General features: G+C 43.0%; 1 protein-coding gene across 1 annotated transcript in view; it reads left to right on the forward strand.

The window, feature by feature from the left end:
* LOC138303493 (double-stranded RNA-specific adenosine deaminase-like) overlaps positions 1-14,866 on the forward strand; it is a 90,852-nt gene that overhangs the window by 63,966 nt on the left and 12,020 nt on the right. The window contains exon 6 of the mRNA XM_069242671.1: positions 2,452-2,663. Within this exon, the coding sequence (XP_069098772.1) occupies positions 2,452-2,663 (212 nt within the window). The remainder of the gene's footprint in view (positions 1-2,451; positions 2,664-14,866) is intronic.

Genomic DNA, 14,866 nt, shown 5'->3' on the forward strand with positions numbered 1-14,866 from the left:
GTCACATGGTGAAATTCAGGATCTAGTGTTGTTGGACTGCCAGACTTACAGCTCTCTGCAATGATGGAATCGCACCAACCTCAAAAGGGCAGCCCTTTCAGAACCCCGTCCCTCAGATCACCATCACAACAGATACATCACAGTTAGGTTGGGGAGCTCATCTCAACAACCTCACCATACAAGGGGAACGGGACTATAACCAACAGAATTATCATATGAACTACTTGGAATTACTAGCAGTATTTCTAGCACTGAAAGCTTTTGTGACACAAATTTCACACAAGGTAGTGTTAATACGTACAGACAATATGATGACAATGTATTATCTACAAAAACGGGGGGGGGGGGCACACGCTCATCTCAATTGGCCCTTTTAGCCTAGACAATTTAGAAGTGGGCGATTCACATTCAGTTAGTGGCAGAGTATCTCCCATGGATGGACAATCCGCTTGCGGACCTGTTCAGCAGGACGCAGCAATAAGTCCACGAATGGGAAATTTACCCACAAGTAATCCAAAAATACTTTCAAATGTGGGAAACCCCACATATTGACCTTTTCGCACACAAAAGAAAACTCAAAATGCCAAAGCTTTGCATCCAGGTATCCACACCCCATTTTAAGGGCAATGCCCTTTGGATGAACTGGTCAGGGATATTTGCTTACGCTTTTCCTCCTCTCCCACTCTATTTCTAATAATAAAGATAAAAGAAAGCTCACTCACTATGAGTGTCATAGCTCCCACATGGGCACGTCAACTTTGCTACAAAGCACTATTGGATCCTTCTGTGGTACCACATCACAAGCTGCCAAACAGACCAGATCTGTTGACTGAAAGGAGAGGCCAAATCAGACACCCAAATCCCAGCACACTCGATCTTGCGCTGTGGCTCCTGAAGTCAGAGTTTGGTTACCAACCACTTCACCTGAATGCATGGATATTCTAAAGGAAGCACGCAGACCCACCATACAGTGGTATGCTGCTAAATGGAAACACTGAACGTATTATTGTCAACCCAAAAATATTGATCCACTTAAGGCTTCGGTGCAAGATATTGCTTGCTACTTGTTACACTTACAAAAAGCAAGTCTGGCATAATCCTCTGTTAGGTTACATGTAGCAGGTATAGCTGCTTACCTTTTAAAACCGACAACACATTTCCCTATTTAGAATTCTTGTTATAAAAGTTTTAAGGAGGGCCTTAAGAGAGTCATTCCACCCAGAGTTCCTCCAGCTCCTGCAGGGAATCTTAACATTGTACTCAGACATATGGACCCACCATTTGAATCCATGCATTCTTGTTCTTTACAGTTTCTCTCATGGAAGGTTGCTTTCTTAGTAGCAATAACTTCTTTAAGAAGAGTTAGTGAGATTCAAGCGTTCACTTTAGAAGAACCTTTCTTTCAAATCCAGAAAGACAAATTAGTTCTTATAACAAATCCAAAATGCCTACTAGAAGTAGTTTCACCTTTTCATATCAATCAGTCGGTGGAATTGCCAGTCTTCTTTCCTCAGCATGATTCAGTTGCTGAAAGAGCTCTACACACCCTTGATGTTAAGAGCTCTCATGTACTACATAGACAAAACAAAAGATGTTAGAAAAGCAAAACAACTCTTTGTAGCATTTTTAGAACCACAAAGGTAATCCTATTTCAGAAAATGGGTTAGCCAGATGTAAATGTGCAATCTTAAGGCCAAAATACAGATACCAGTAGCTCCTAAAGCACATTCCACTAGGAAAAAAAGGAGCTTCAATGGCATTCTTAGGGAACATACCAATAGCAGATATATGTAAAGCTGCTACATGGACTACACCACACACTTACTAAACACTACTGTGTAGATTTGTTAGCCGACCAGCAAGCAAATGTTGGACAGTCAGTACTTAGGACATTATTTCAACCTACAGGCTGACCACTGCTTACTTTGGAGGGGACTGCTCTACAGTCTATGCAAAACATGTGTATTTACAGGTACACATGCCATCAAACAGAAAGTGTTACTTACCCAGTAGACATCTGTTCGTGGCATGTAGTGCTGCAGATTCACATATGCCCTCCCACCTCCCCAGGAGCCTGTAGCTGTTTGTAATACAATATATTGTAAATATGTATATACACTGCATGGACATCTCATTATCTACATATACATGTACACACTCTTTACTTCACCCGCCTGCGGGAAACAAGGACTCGATGCCCATGCAAAGTATCATCGAGGGGAGGAATCACTCGATCTTGTGACTCGAAAAGCTTCTTTGAAGAAGAACAACTTGTAACACTCAGAGCCCAACTTTAGATGGTGGATTTATGCAAAGCATGTGAATCTACAGCACTTCATGCCATGAACAGATACCTACTGGGTAAGTAACTTTTTCCTTTTCATAAGGAAACAGAATTTAGTGCTCGTTCCTGCACCTAAATCTGTATTGCTTGCTCCCTTTTGTTTCCAGGCACCAAAAACACAACCGCCTACAAAGGATGTGTTTTCTTCTGGCAAACCAACCCCTGGTAACCTGAGGGCTGCCGGATCGGGTAGTGTTGAAGACTTAATGCGGTACCTGCGTACAGATCCCATGAAGGGCATTCTCGAGTACGCTCGTGCCAAGGGCTGTTCCACGGAGTTCAAACTGGTGGAGGTGTCGGGACCGCCTGACCATCTTCGGTAAGTCTTACATGAGTGAGCAGATGTGAGGACAGTGGTCTAATCCCTGCACTTAACTCAATCTCTTTAGCTTCAGGTGCCTCGACATTTTAATATATGTAATGTAAACATGAGTTATATAAAATAAAAAGAAAATATATATATATATATATATATATATATATATATATATATATATATATATATATATATATATATATGGTAAAAGGTTTGAATTCATACATACAAGATGCTGGAGATTTCTTAAGAGCATTGGATGGTGTAGTATGGCAATCTGATTATTTGTTGGTTACAATAGATGTTGTGTCACTGTATACATCTATCTCACTTCAGGTGGGGTTAAATGCAGTAAAAAATTTCTTGGGCCAAAAAAGCATTCACTTTTTGAAACATTCGGAGATGCTTTTAGAGATGACAGGAATATGTCTCAATAATAAAATAAAAAAAATTAATCATCAGATATATAAACAAATCTGTGGTACAGCGATGGGAATGACCTTTTCCCCAAGCTATGCGAATCTCACGATGGGGTGGTGGGAGAATTGTGTAGCTTGGGTTCAAGATAATGATAGATACATGGACAAGGTGATCATGTGGCTTCGTTACATAGATGACCTGTTTTTGATCTGGCACGGAACTGTGAGAGAATTTGAGCAATTTTTTAGGATACTAAATAACAACGATGTAGGACTACATTTTACATACAAAATAAGTGATAGCTTGATTGAATTTCTAGATGTACAAGTATATGTTGCAGCAGGAGCATTACAAACAACATTATATAGGAAACCCACAGCAACTAATAGTATCTTACATGGTACCAGTTTCCACCCTAGGTCTTTGATTGGTAGTATCCCATATGGTGAATTTATTCGGATCAAAAGGAACTGTTCGGATGAACAGGACATGAATGAGGAATTCAGTGAGATCAGACAAAGGTTTATCAATAGGGGATACACTTTGAAATCAATCAAGCAGGGAGAAATGAAGGCAAGGAAAAAAACCTGTGCACAGGTATTGGCTCAGAAAAGCAATGAATTAGGACAGTCAGCACGAAAAAAGAATGAGATTAGACTAATTTTAGATTATAGTAAAGAAAGTCACCAAATAGCAAAAGTATTGAAAAAATACTGGCCTCTAATTCAAAAAGATAATGATATTGGACATCGTGTCGGCACCTGTCCTTCAATTACATATCGGAAAGCACCATCTCTAAAAGATATGTTAGTTAAGTCATTTTGAGATGCCCAAAACCAGCAATTGGTTATCAAGGGGCAACAAGGTTTTTTCTGCTGTAGGAAATGCAAAGCATGCAAAATTGGTTGTGACAAAAAGTCCGTAACAGATTTTAGAGGTAAAGAAATATTGATCAAAGAGAGAATTACATGTGAAACCTCCTTTGTTGTATATGTTTTGGAATGCCAATGTGGTTTGAAATATGTGGGCAGTACCATATGCCCCTTAAAAAAGCGCATTCTAGAACATATAAGGGCAGTACAAAATGAGGATACCGCATATGCTATAACGAAACACTTGAAAATTCACTCAGATCTAAATGGGATGTCTATGAAATATTATGGTATTGCAACAATACAAAAAAGTGAATGAGGGGGTGATAGGGTTCAGAAACTGAGACATTTAGAATCCAAATTTATTATCAAATTAAAAACAAAGATGCCATATGGGATTAATTACGATGAGGAGCTGTATTGTCATTTATGATTTGTGATTGTATAATAGAATAAGAAGATATTACTGTCTCTCTATTAACCTAAAATAATCTGCAATAAACTTGATGTTGGTTAAAATAGGGATAATTATCCCTATGATGAATAAGGCACACATAGTTTGTGACTTTTATTAAATAACAATTGGAAATGCGTAAGAAGTTACGGTTATGACAGTAGAATATTATTATTAAGAACATGCATAAACATAGTGGGGACTATAGAAGTTATGATCTTGTTTTTGGTTGTATTGCGATATTATATGGCTGTATTTATATTTTGGATGCACATACATTTCTCACGTGTTTATTTTGTTATACTAGCAACACTGTTGGATATTTTTTATGTTATGGGTGGTTTAATTCAGTATAAACACATGTTACATAAAACTACATATCCCAGAATGCCACAAAGGCATGGCTTAGTGGAAGAGTATAAATAGTACATGGATTGGATTATTGCTTTACCTTGATCAAGACCGGGAAGGTCGAAATGCGTTGGTGTTATTTGGTGGGGTTTTTTCTTGTTGAATAAAAGAAGATTAATCACAGAATTCTGTGAGTGCGGCATCTTTAACCTGTATGTTAAGCTGGCATGAAGATATATATATATATATATATATATATATATATATATATATATATATATATATATATATATATATATATCTTCATGCCAGCTTAACATACAGGTTAAAGATATATGTATCTTATGTATATATATATATGTATGTTCGATGGCATGTGTAGCTGCAGATACACATGCTTTGCACATCCCGCCATCTAGTGTTGGGCTCGGAGTGTTACAAGTTGTTATCTTCGAAGAAGTCTTTTCGAGTCACGAGATCGAGGGACTCCTCCCATTTCGGCTCCATTGCGCGTGGGCGTCGACTCCATCTTAGATTGTTTTTTTTCCGCCATCGGGTTCGGACAGGAGCGAAAAGGAACACGTCCGAACCCAATGGTGTTTCGGGTCGGAAAGTTAGTTAGAATCTCGGAAAAATCGTCAGTATTGTTTGGGTTCGGTATCGGGTTAGTTACAACAGATCGACACCGACTTTTGAAGAGCTCCGGTGGCCCTTCGGGGTTTTTTCGATTCCCCCGTCGGGGCCTGGTCAGCCCGGCCACGTGTCTCTTCAAGGCTGATGGAACGGACCCCATTCCGCTTCTGCCCAAAATGTCACAACAAGGATCCGTATACAGATCAGCATCTGGTCTGTAACTTGTGTTTGTCTCCAGAGCACAAGGAAGATACTTGTGAAGCCTGTCGAGCGTTTCGGTCGAGGAAGACATTAAGAGACCGAAGAGCGAGAAGACTGCAGATGGCGTCGGCGCCGACAGGACAAGGGCGTTTCGAGGAGGAAGAAGAAACCTTCTCCATCCAGGAGTCAGACTCAGACGAGCTTGATCCTGAAGAAACGCCGAAAACCGTGAGTAAGACGTCGAAACATAAAACTCACGAGAAGACCACAAAAGCCCAGGGGACGCCACCGCCAACAGGCCATGGCTTAACCCAAAAAATAGGTGACCGATCATCGGCACCGAAAAAGGGCACGCTTGTGTCGAAGTCATCCGACTCTGGTTGAGATACCGGCACACAGCAATCTCGGGCCCGAGACAGAGGCTCCGAGCAAGTTCGGCACCGAGACAGTGGCACCGAAAAGGGTCGGCACCGAGACACCACGACGCCGAAAATAAAGAAGGTTTCGTCGGAGCCCAAAAAGCTTCGATTCCGAAACATCCAGCCTCGGAACCGAAAACAGGTTCCTACACAGAGGAACAGGGATTGTCCTCCCAAATGCAAGGACATAAGTTCGGACAAGAACTTGAATCAATGGAGCCAGACTACACTCAAAGGAGGCTCCACATTCAAAAGGACACAGGGAAGATAAGCACTCTTCCCCCAATTAAAATGAAAAGAAGACTTGCCTTTCAAGAAAAGGACAAGCAGCCACAGGCAAAGGTGGCAAGACAAACAACTCCGCCACCATCTCCACCACCATCAATGCACACATTACCGGTAGCCACTCCACCACTGATGCAATCCCCGACTCATACTGCAATGAGTCAAGATGATCCCGACGCATGGGACCTTTATGATGCTCCGGTATCAGATAACAGCCCAGACTGTTACCCTGCGAGACTGTCGCCACCTGAAGACAGTACATCCTACACGCAGGTGGTCTCAAGGGCAGCTGCTTTTCATAACGTCACCTTGCATGCAGAACCGATTGAGGATGACTTTTTGTTTAATACACTATCCTCCACTCATAGCCAATACCAAAGCTTACCTATGCTCCCCGGAATGCTAAAACACTCCAAACAAGTATTTCAGGATCCTGTAAAAGGCAGGGCCATAACTCCAAGGGTGGAGAAAACGTACAAGCCACCGCCAACAGACCCTGTTTATATTACGCAGCAATTAACACCAGACTCTGTGGTTGTTGGGGTAGCTCGCAAGAGAGCAAACTCTCACACCTCGGGAGACGCTCCACCTCCAGACAAGGAGAGTCACAAATTCGACGCTGCGGGGAAAAGGGTTGCAGCAAACCAATGGTGCATTGCCAACTCACAAGCACTTCTGGCAAGATACGATAGAGCTCATTGGGACGAAATGGAGCATTTCATAGAACACTTACCCAAAGAGTTCCAGAAAAGGGCACAACAAGTGGTGGAGGAAGGACAAAGTATCTCAAATAATCAGATACGGTCAGCAATGGATGCAGCAGATACAGCTGCAAGGACAGTAAATACTGCAGTAACAATAAGGAGACACGCATGGTTGCGTACGTCAGGATTCAAGCCGGAAATACAACAAGCCGTGCTGAATATGCCTTTTAATGAACAGTTGTTTGGGCCGGAGGTGGACACTGCTATTGAGAAACTTAAAAAAGACACTGATACGGCAAAAGCCATGGGCGCACTCTACTCCCCACACAGCAGAGGCACATTTCGCAAGACACAATTTAGGGGAGGTTTCGAGGTCAACCTACAGAAGCCACAACCTCACAAGCAAGGCCCACTTATCAAAGCCAATATCAGCGGGGAAGTTTTCGGGGGCAATATAGAGGGGGACAATTCCAAAAGAATAGAGGGAAGTTCCAAAGCCCCAAAACTCCTCAAAACAAGCAGTGACTTCCAAGTCACACATCCCCAACACATAACACCTGTGGGGGGGAGACTAAGCTATTTTTACAAACATTGGGAGGAGATAACAACAGACACTTGGGTACTGGCAATTATCCAGCATGGTTATTGCATAGAATTTCTCAAATTCCCTCCAAACGTCCCACCGAAAACACACAATATGTCGAAAACAACACATGGATCTTCTAGGACTAGAGGTCCAGGCATTGCTACAGAAAGGAGCAATAGAATTAGTACCAATCCAACAGAAAGGAACAGGAGTTTACTCTCTGTACTTTCTCATACCCAAAAAGGACAAAACACTAAGACCTATATTAGATCTAAGAACATTAAATACCTACATCAAATCAGACCACTTTCACATGGTGACATTACAAGACGTAATCCCACTGCTCAAACAAGACTACATGACAACACTAGACCTCAAGGATGCATATTTCCATATACCAATACATCCTTCACACAGAAAGTACCTAAGATTTGTATTCCAAAGGGTACATTACCAATTCAAAGTGTTGCCATTCGGAATAACTACTGCGCCACGAGTCTTTACAAAATGCCTGGCAGTAGTAGCTGCGCATATCAGAAGGCAGCAAATACATGTGTTCCCGTACCTAGACGATTGGTTAATCAAAACCAACACGCTAGACCAGTGTTCACAACACACACACAAAGTACGTCATAGAAACCCTCCACAAACTAGGTTTCTCAATCAACTACACAAAGCCACACCTTCAGCCGTGTCAGACACCGCAATACTTGGGGGCAACAATCGACACAGCAAGAGCGATTGCCACTCCAAGTCCACAAAGGGTTCAGGCATTTCACAATGTAATACAAGTCATGTATCCAAACCAGAGGATACAAGTCAAAATAATACTGAAACTACTAGGCATGATGTCCTCATGCATAGCCATTGTCCCAAACGCCAGATTGCACATGCACCCTTACAACAGTGCCTAGCATCACAATGGTCACAGGCACAGGGTCAACTTCTAGATCTAGTGTTGATAGACCGCCAAACATACACCTCGCTTCAATGGTGGAACAATATAAATTTAAACCAAGGGCGGCCTTTTCAAGACCCAGTGCCTCAATACGTAATAACAACAGATGCCTCCATGATAGGTTAGGGAGCACACCTCAATCAACACAGCATTCAGGGACAATGGGACACTCGGCAAAAACAGTTTCACATAAATCACTTAGAACTATTGGCAGTATTTCTAGCGTTAAAAGCTTTTCAACCAGTAATAAGCCACAAACACATTCTTGTCAAAACAGACAACATGACAACGATGTATTACCTAAACAAACAGGGAGGCGCACACACAACAAAGTTGTGTCTCCTGACACAGAAAATATGGCATTGGGCGATACACAACCACATTCGCCTATTAGTACAGTTTATTCCAGAAATTCAGAATCAATTAGCAGACAATCTCTCTCGGGATCACCAACAAATCCACGAATGGGATATTCACCCCCAAGTACTACATACGTACTTCCAAAATTGGGGGACACCACAAATAGACCTATTTGCAACAAAAGAAAACGCAAAATGCCAAAGCTTCGCATCCAGGTACCCACAAGATCAGTCTCTGGGCAATGCATTATGGATGAGTTGGTCAGGGATATTTGCATACGCTTTTCCCCCCTCTCCCACTCCTTCCATATCTAGTAAACAAGTTGAGTCAAAACAAACTCAAACTCATACTCATAGCACCAACTTGGGCAAGACAACCTTGGTACACAACACTACTAGACCTCTCAGTAGTACCTCATGTCAAACTACCAAACAGACCAGATCTGTTAACTCAACACAATCAACAGATCAGACACCCCAATCCAACATCGCTGAATCTAGCAATTTGGCTCCTGAGGTCTTGGAGTTCGGACACTTAGACCTTACACAAGAATGTATGGAAGTCATAAAACAAGCTAGGAAACCAACCACTAGACATTGCTATGCAAATAAGTGGAAAAGGTTCGTTTATTATTGCCATAATAATCACATTCAGCCTTTACATGCATCTGCCAAAGACATCGTAAGCTACTTGCTACATTTGCAAAAGTCAAAACCTAGCTTTTTCATCCATTAAGATACATCTTACCGCAATTTCAGCTTACCTGCAAATTATCCACTCAACTTCATTGTTTAGGATACCAGTCATTAAAGCCTTTATGGAAGGCCTAAGAAGAATTATACCACCAAGAACACCACCAGTTCCTTCATGGAACCTCAAAATTGTCTTAACACGACTCATGGGGCCACCTTTTGTGCCCATGCACTCATGTGAAATGCAATATTTAACATGGAAAGTTGCATTTCTAATTGCCATCACATCTCTAAGAAGAGTAAGTGAAATCCAAGCATTTACCATTCAAGAACCATTTATTCAAATACACAGGCATAAAGTAGTTCTTCAAACAAATCCAAAATTCTTACCAAAAGTCATATCACCGTTCCACTTGAATCAAACAGTAGAACTACCAGTGTTCTTTCCACAGCCGGATTCTGTAGCTGAAAGAGCACTACATACGTTCGACATCAAAAGAGCGTTAATGTACTACATTGACAGAACCAAACAAATTCGGAAAACAAAACAATTATTTGTTGCTTTCCAAAAACCTCATTCAGGAAATCCAATTTCCAAACAAGGCATTGCTAGATGGATAGTTAGGTGCATTCAAACCTGTTATGTTAAAGCAAAGAGAGAGCTGCCTATAACACCAAAGGCACACTCAACTAGAAAGAAAGGTGCTACCATGGCCTTTCTAGGAAATATTCCAATGACTGAGATATGTAAGGCAGCCACATGGTCTACGCCTCATACGTTTACCAAGCATTACTGCGTGGATGTGTTAACAACACAGCAAGCACCAGTAGGTCAAGCTGTACTACGAACTTTGTTTCAAACAACTTCCACTCCTACAGGCTGAACCACCGCTTTTGGGGAGATAACTGCTTACTAGTCTATGCACAGCATGTGTATCTGCAGCTACACATGCCATCGAACGGAAAATGTCACTTACCCAGTGTACATCTGTTCGTGGCATGAGACGCTGCAGATTCACATGCGCCCACCCACCTCCCCGGGAGCCTGTAGCCGTTTCTAAGTTGATCTTGAACATTTGTAAATTTGTAAATATATCACCTTAAACTACATTATGTACATACATGTTTACTCCATTGCATGGTCACTATTACTGTAATACACAACTCCTACCTCACCCTCTGCGGGGAAAACAATCTAAGATGGAGTCGACGCCCATGCGCAATGGAGCCGAAATGGGAGGAGTCCCTCGATCTCGTGACTCGAAAAGACTTCTTCGAAGAAAACAACTTGTAACACTCCGAGCCCAACACTAGATGGCAGGATAATGCACAGCATGTGAATCTGCAGCGACTAATGCCACGAACAGATGTACACTGGGTAAGTGACATTTCCCATATATATATATATGTGTGTGTGTATATATATATATGTGTGTGTATATATATATATGTGTGTGTGTATATATATATGTGTGTGTGTGTGTGTATATATATATATATATATATATATGTATGTGTGTGTGTATATATATATATGTATGTGTATAATATATATATATATTCCATCACCATTACAGACGATTTTGGTGCTTGGATGAAACAAAAGCCAGCATAAACTTCCGAAAATTAGGATTATAAATCTGTTTTCCTTCCCCACCTGGGATTGTTATTGACCTTTATAATGACTAAGAGTAGTAGCAAGAATATCCTTGATGGAAAGTCAGTTAGTCAACCGAATGGGTCCCGTAAAGAGGCTCTGTCCTGGGGTCTTACTCCATTCAGATAACGTGGACATTCTGCCATTTCATAAATAGAGATGTGGATTGATAGAACCACAGTTTTTAGGTCTTGTGTAGATCACGCATGCACTGTCTTTTTGAGACATTTTGTTTCATGTTAGTGGGCTTGGAGACCACCCATTGCTTACAGTTGGGCGTCAACGCCACTCTCGATTGCTTGGTTCCACCTGCTCATCTATGCTGTCAGCACTTCTCTCCTCTTGCATGTGACGGCCCCCTGGAGCGTGCCCCAAGTACTTGTGTCCCTCCGCTGCCTGCGCTTTTGGGAGTTATTGTTTTCTTGAGACAATCTACAGAGTGCATCTTTTGTAGCTGGCTCTGTCATCTGCGCCCTCCCACCCTCACCTTGTCTGTGTCCACATGTTCCCTCCATGTTGCTCCGCCCATTGCTGTTCTTTGCCCCGTCGTGCTTCATAAAAGCCTCTGAGTTTTTATATAGCATTGGAAGGCTTTACACGAGCACCAGTTCTGTTACACAAGACACATTCACTTATGTAGGTACGGGAAGATGAAGTGATTAACCCAGAACAACAGGATGTTGAGCTGGCACCGAGACTAAGCCATTCTACAGAGTGCATCTTTTGGAGCTGGCTCTGCCTACTTCTCTCCCCTCCTACACCTGTCCGTTTCTTCTAATGCCACAGGCTCCAGACAGACCAAAGCAAAAAAAATACTAAGAAGGAGCCAGTTCTAGCTGCTGTATAACATTTTTTTTTTTTTTACTAGTCCTGTTATCCACCTGCATTCCTGTTCACCACCCCCACCTGATTGCCAAAGCCAATAGCTTGCCTATAGGAGCAACCTATTAGCTTTGCCAATACCTGTTTCCATTATGCATTGTGCTCTTGGTTTCCCAGGAACAGATGTCAGTGTTGGATGATGAGTCTGTTTAGGCCACAACCATCTGTAAATAGATTTTTGGAATAAACTAATTCTGTTGAATGGGACCAGCCCAGATTATGTGCAAATCTAGAAGCTGAAGCAGGTCAGTATGATGGGCTATCGTCAAACTCCAATTTCCGCTCTAGAAACCAGTTGCTCATCTAGGGCTTAATAAATACCTAATTTTCTTTCTTCTTCCTTAAAAAATGTGAGCCCCATAATTTTCTACTAGTAACTTTTTTTTAATATGAATTGGCTTCTTTGCTTTCATATATATCCTAAGAGCGCTTGCGTTGTCTATTGCAAGAAAGTTTGATAGCTTACAGTGTTCTTAATGCCCATCTATTGATTACTATTGGCTGGCTTCATTGACACTTTTGGGTGCTTGCTTCTTCGCCAGCTACAGCTCTTCTTATGTTTGTCCCTCCCCTGGAGCATGGACTCATTACTTGTATCCTTCCACTGCCCATGTTTCAGGCACTACTTTTTCATTTTTGTTTAAGCACTCTACAAGAGTGCATGTGTCTTATAGCTATCTCGCTATTATATTTCCTTCACCCCGTTCCTTTCTCACTCTCCTTCAGTAACCGTTCATGCTTCCTGACCACCACCCTACCCCTTGCCGTTTTTGCTTACCGAACCCCCGCTTGTCTGTTCGCTCCACCGCCCTGCCCATCTTCACCACTGGTTACTTACCACCCTCAATGAGTGTGTTATATGGTTCCATCAAATCAAGTAAGACTGTGTATCTGGTCAACATAAAGATCAGAGTATAGGGACTGAGTCCACATGTAACCTCTGAAGTGTTGACCCGGTTCCTAGCTCGCTCACGGTGCGCCGTCTGAACCCCTAAACACACCAGGGTACCGGATGGGTATCGCAGCCTCGAACATGACTGTTCCCAAGGAAATCGTAGACACAGATCTACACTTTCATTGTCACACAACATGCCCAAGATGAGATACAAGAAAGATGTGAAAATGTATTTTAGAATGTTTATTGCAAAAGTCTTATTCTTGCATAAAAAAACATGAGCTGCAATTATTAGGCAAACAAGAGAAAGCATGGTGACCAGCATTACAAAGATGGTGAAAAAGATAAACAGTTCAACCATGGTTCTGTGTTTATTATTACACTTCTATCTGTACCTACCTATACTACTGAGAGCATAGTGGAGCACCCTCTTCTAGATCTATTGGGACAACTCGACCTCCCCACCCCCATTCCTGGATAAGATGTACCAGGAAGTCAGGCAGCTGGTCTGGTGTAGTGCAGGCTATTCATCCTTTGGAGGGTTGAGGTTGGTCAGTCAGCCAAGCTGCATCTCAGGCAGTGCGTGGCACGTTCCAGGATAATCCCAGCAGAAGTGCTACACTGCCTGAATATAGCGCAGTGGCAGTTTATACAACACAAGCACCAAGCGTGCCACACTGTGTCAGAGGAGCAGGCTCATCACTAAGTTATTGCAGGAAAGTACCCTCTTTCTGGCATGGTTACCCCCACTTTGTGCCTGTTGCCACTGTGTTCACTGGGATCCTGCTAACCAGGACCCCATTGACTGTGCTCTCTCCCTTAAAATGTGGTTGCTTGCACCACACACACACACCACATTTGGCGTATTGGTGCCACCTTGTAAGTCCCTAGTATATGGTACCCAGGACATTGGGGCACCAGGGGTTTCCCCATGGGCTGCAGCATGTATTATGCCACCCATGGGAGCCCATGCAAAGTGTATCTGCAGGCCTGCCATTGCAGTCTGCGTGAAAGGGTGCATGCACCCTTTCACAGCAGGTCACTGCACCAAGTCACTGTAAGTCATCCCTATTGTAGGCCCTCCTAGCCCGAGGGCAGGGTGCAGGCACCTGTGTGTGAGGGCACCCCTGCATGAACAGAGGTGCCCCCACAAACTCCAGCTCCATTTTCATGGACTTCATGAGTTTGGGGACGCCATTTTACGCATGTACTGGACATAGGTCACTACCTATGTCCAGCTACATAATGGTAACACCCAACCTCAGCATGTTAGGTATCCAACATGTTGAAACCATACCCCAATACTGTTGCCAGTATTGGAAGTATGATTCCGTCTACTCTCAGGGCTCCTTAGAGGACCCCCAGCATTGCTCCTACCAGCCTTCTGGGGTTATCCGGGCAGCCCAGGCTGTGCCACCCCTCAGACAGGTTTCTGCCCTCCTGCTGCTTGATTAGCTCAATCGGAGGAAGGCAGAACAAAGGATCTCCCTTTGGAAATGAGTGTTGCATGGCTTGGGAAGGGTAGCCTCACCAAGCCACTGGTATACTTTGAAGGGCACATTCGGTGCCCTCCTTGCATAAACGAGACTGCACTGGTTCAGGGACTTCCAGTCCCTGGTCTGGCACAAAACTGGACAATGGAAAGGGGAGTGACCACTCCCCTGTCCATCACCACCCCAGGGAGGTGACCAGAGCTCCTCCAGGGGCTCCGTTGATTCTGCCATCTTGAATCCAAGGTGGGCAGCGGCCTTTGGGAGCATCTGAGTGGCCAGGTCAGGCAGGTGACGTCAGAGCCCCCTCATGTTAGGTGGTCACCTGGCTAGGTGACCAATTCCCC

Source organism: Pleurodeles waltl, chromosome 7 (assembly GCF_031143425.1).
Source record: "Pleurodeles waltl isolate 20211129_DDA chromosome 7, aPleWal1.hap1.20221129, whole genome shotgun sequence".
In the NCBI taxonomy this organism is placed as follows: Eukaryota; Metazoa; Chordata; class Amphibia; order Caudata; family Salamandridae; genus Pleurodeles; species Pleurodeles waltl.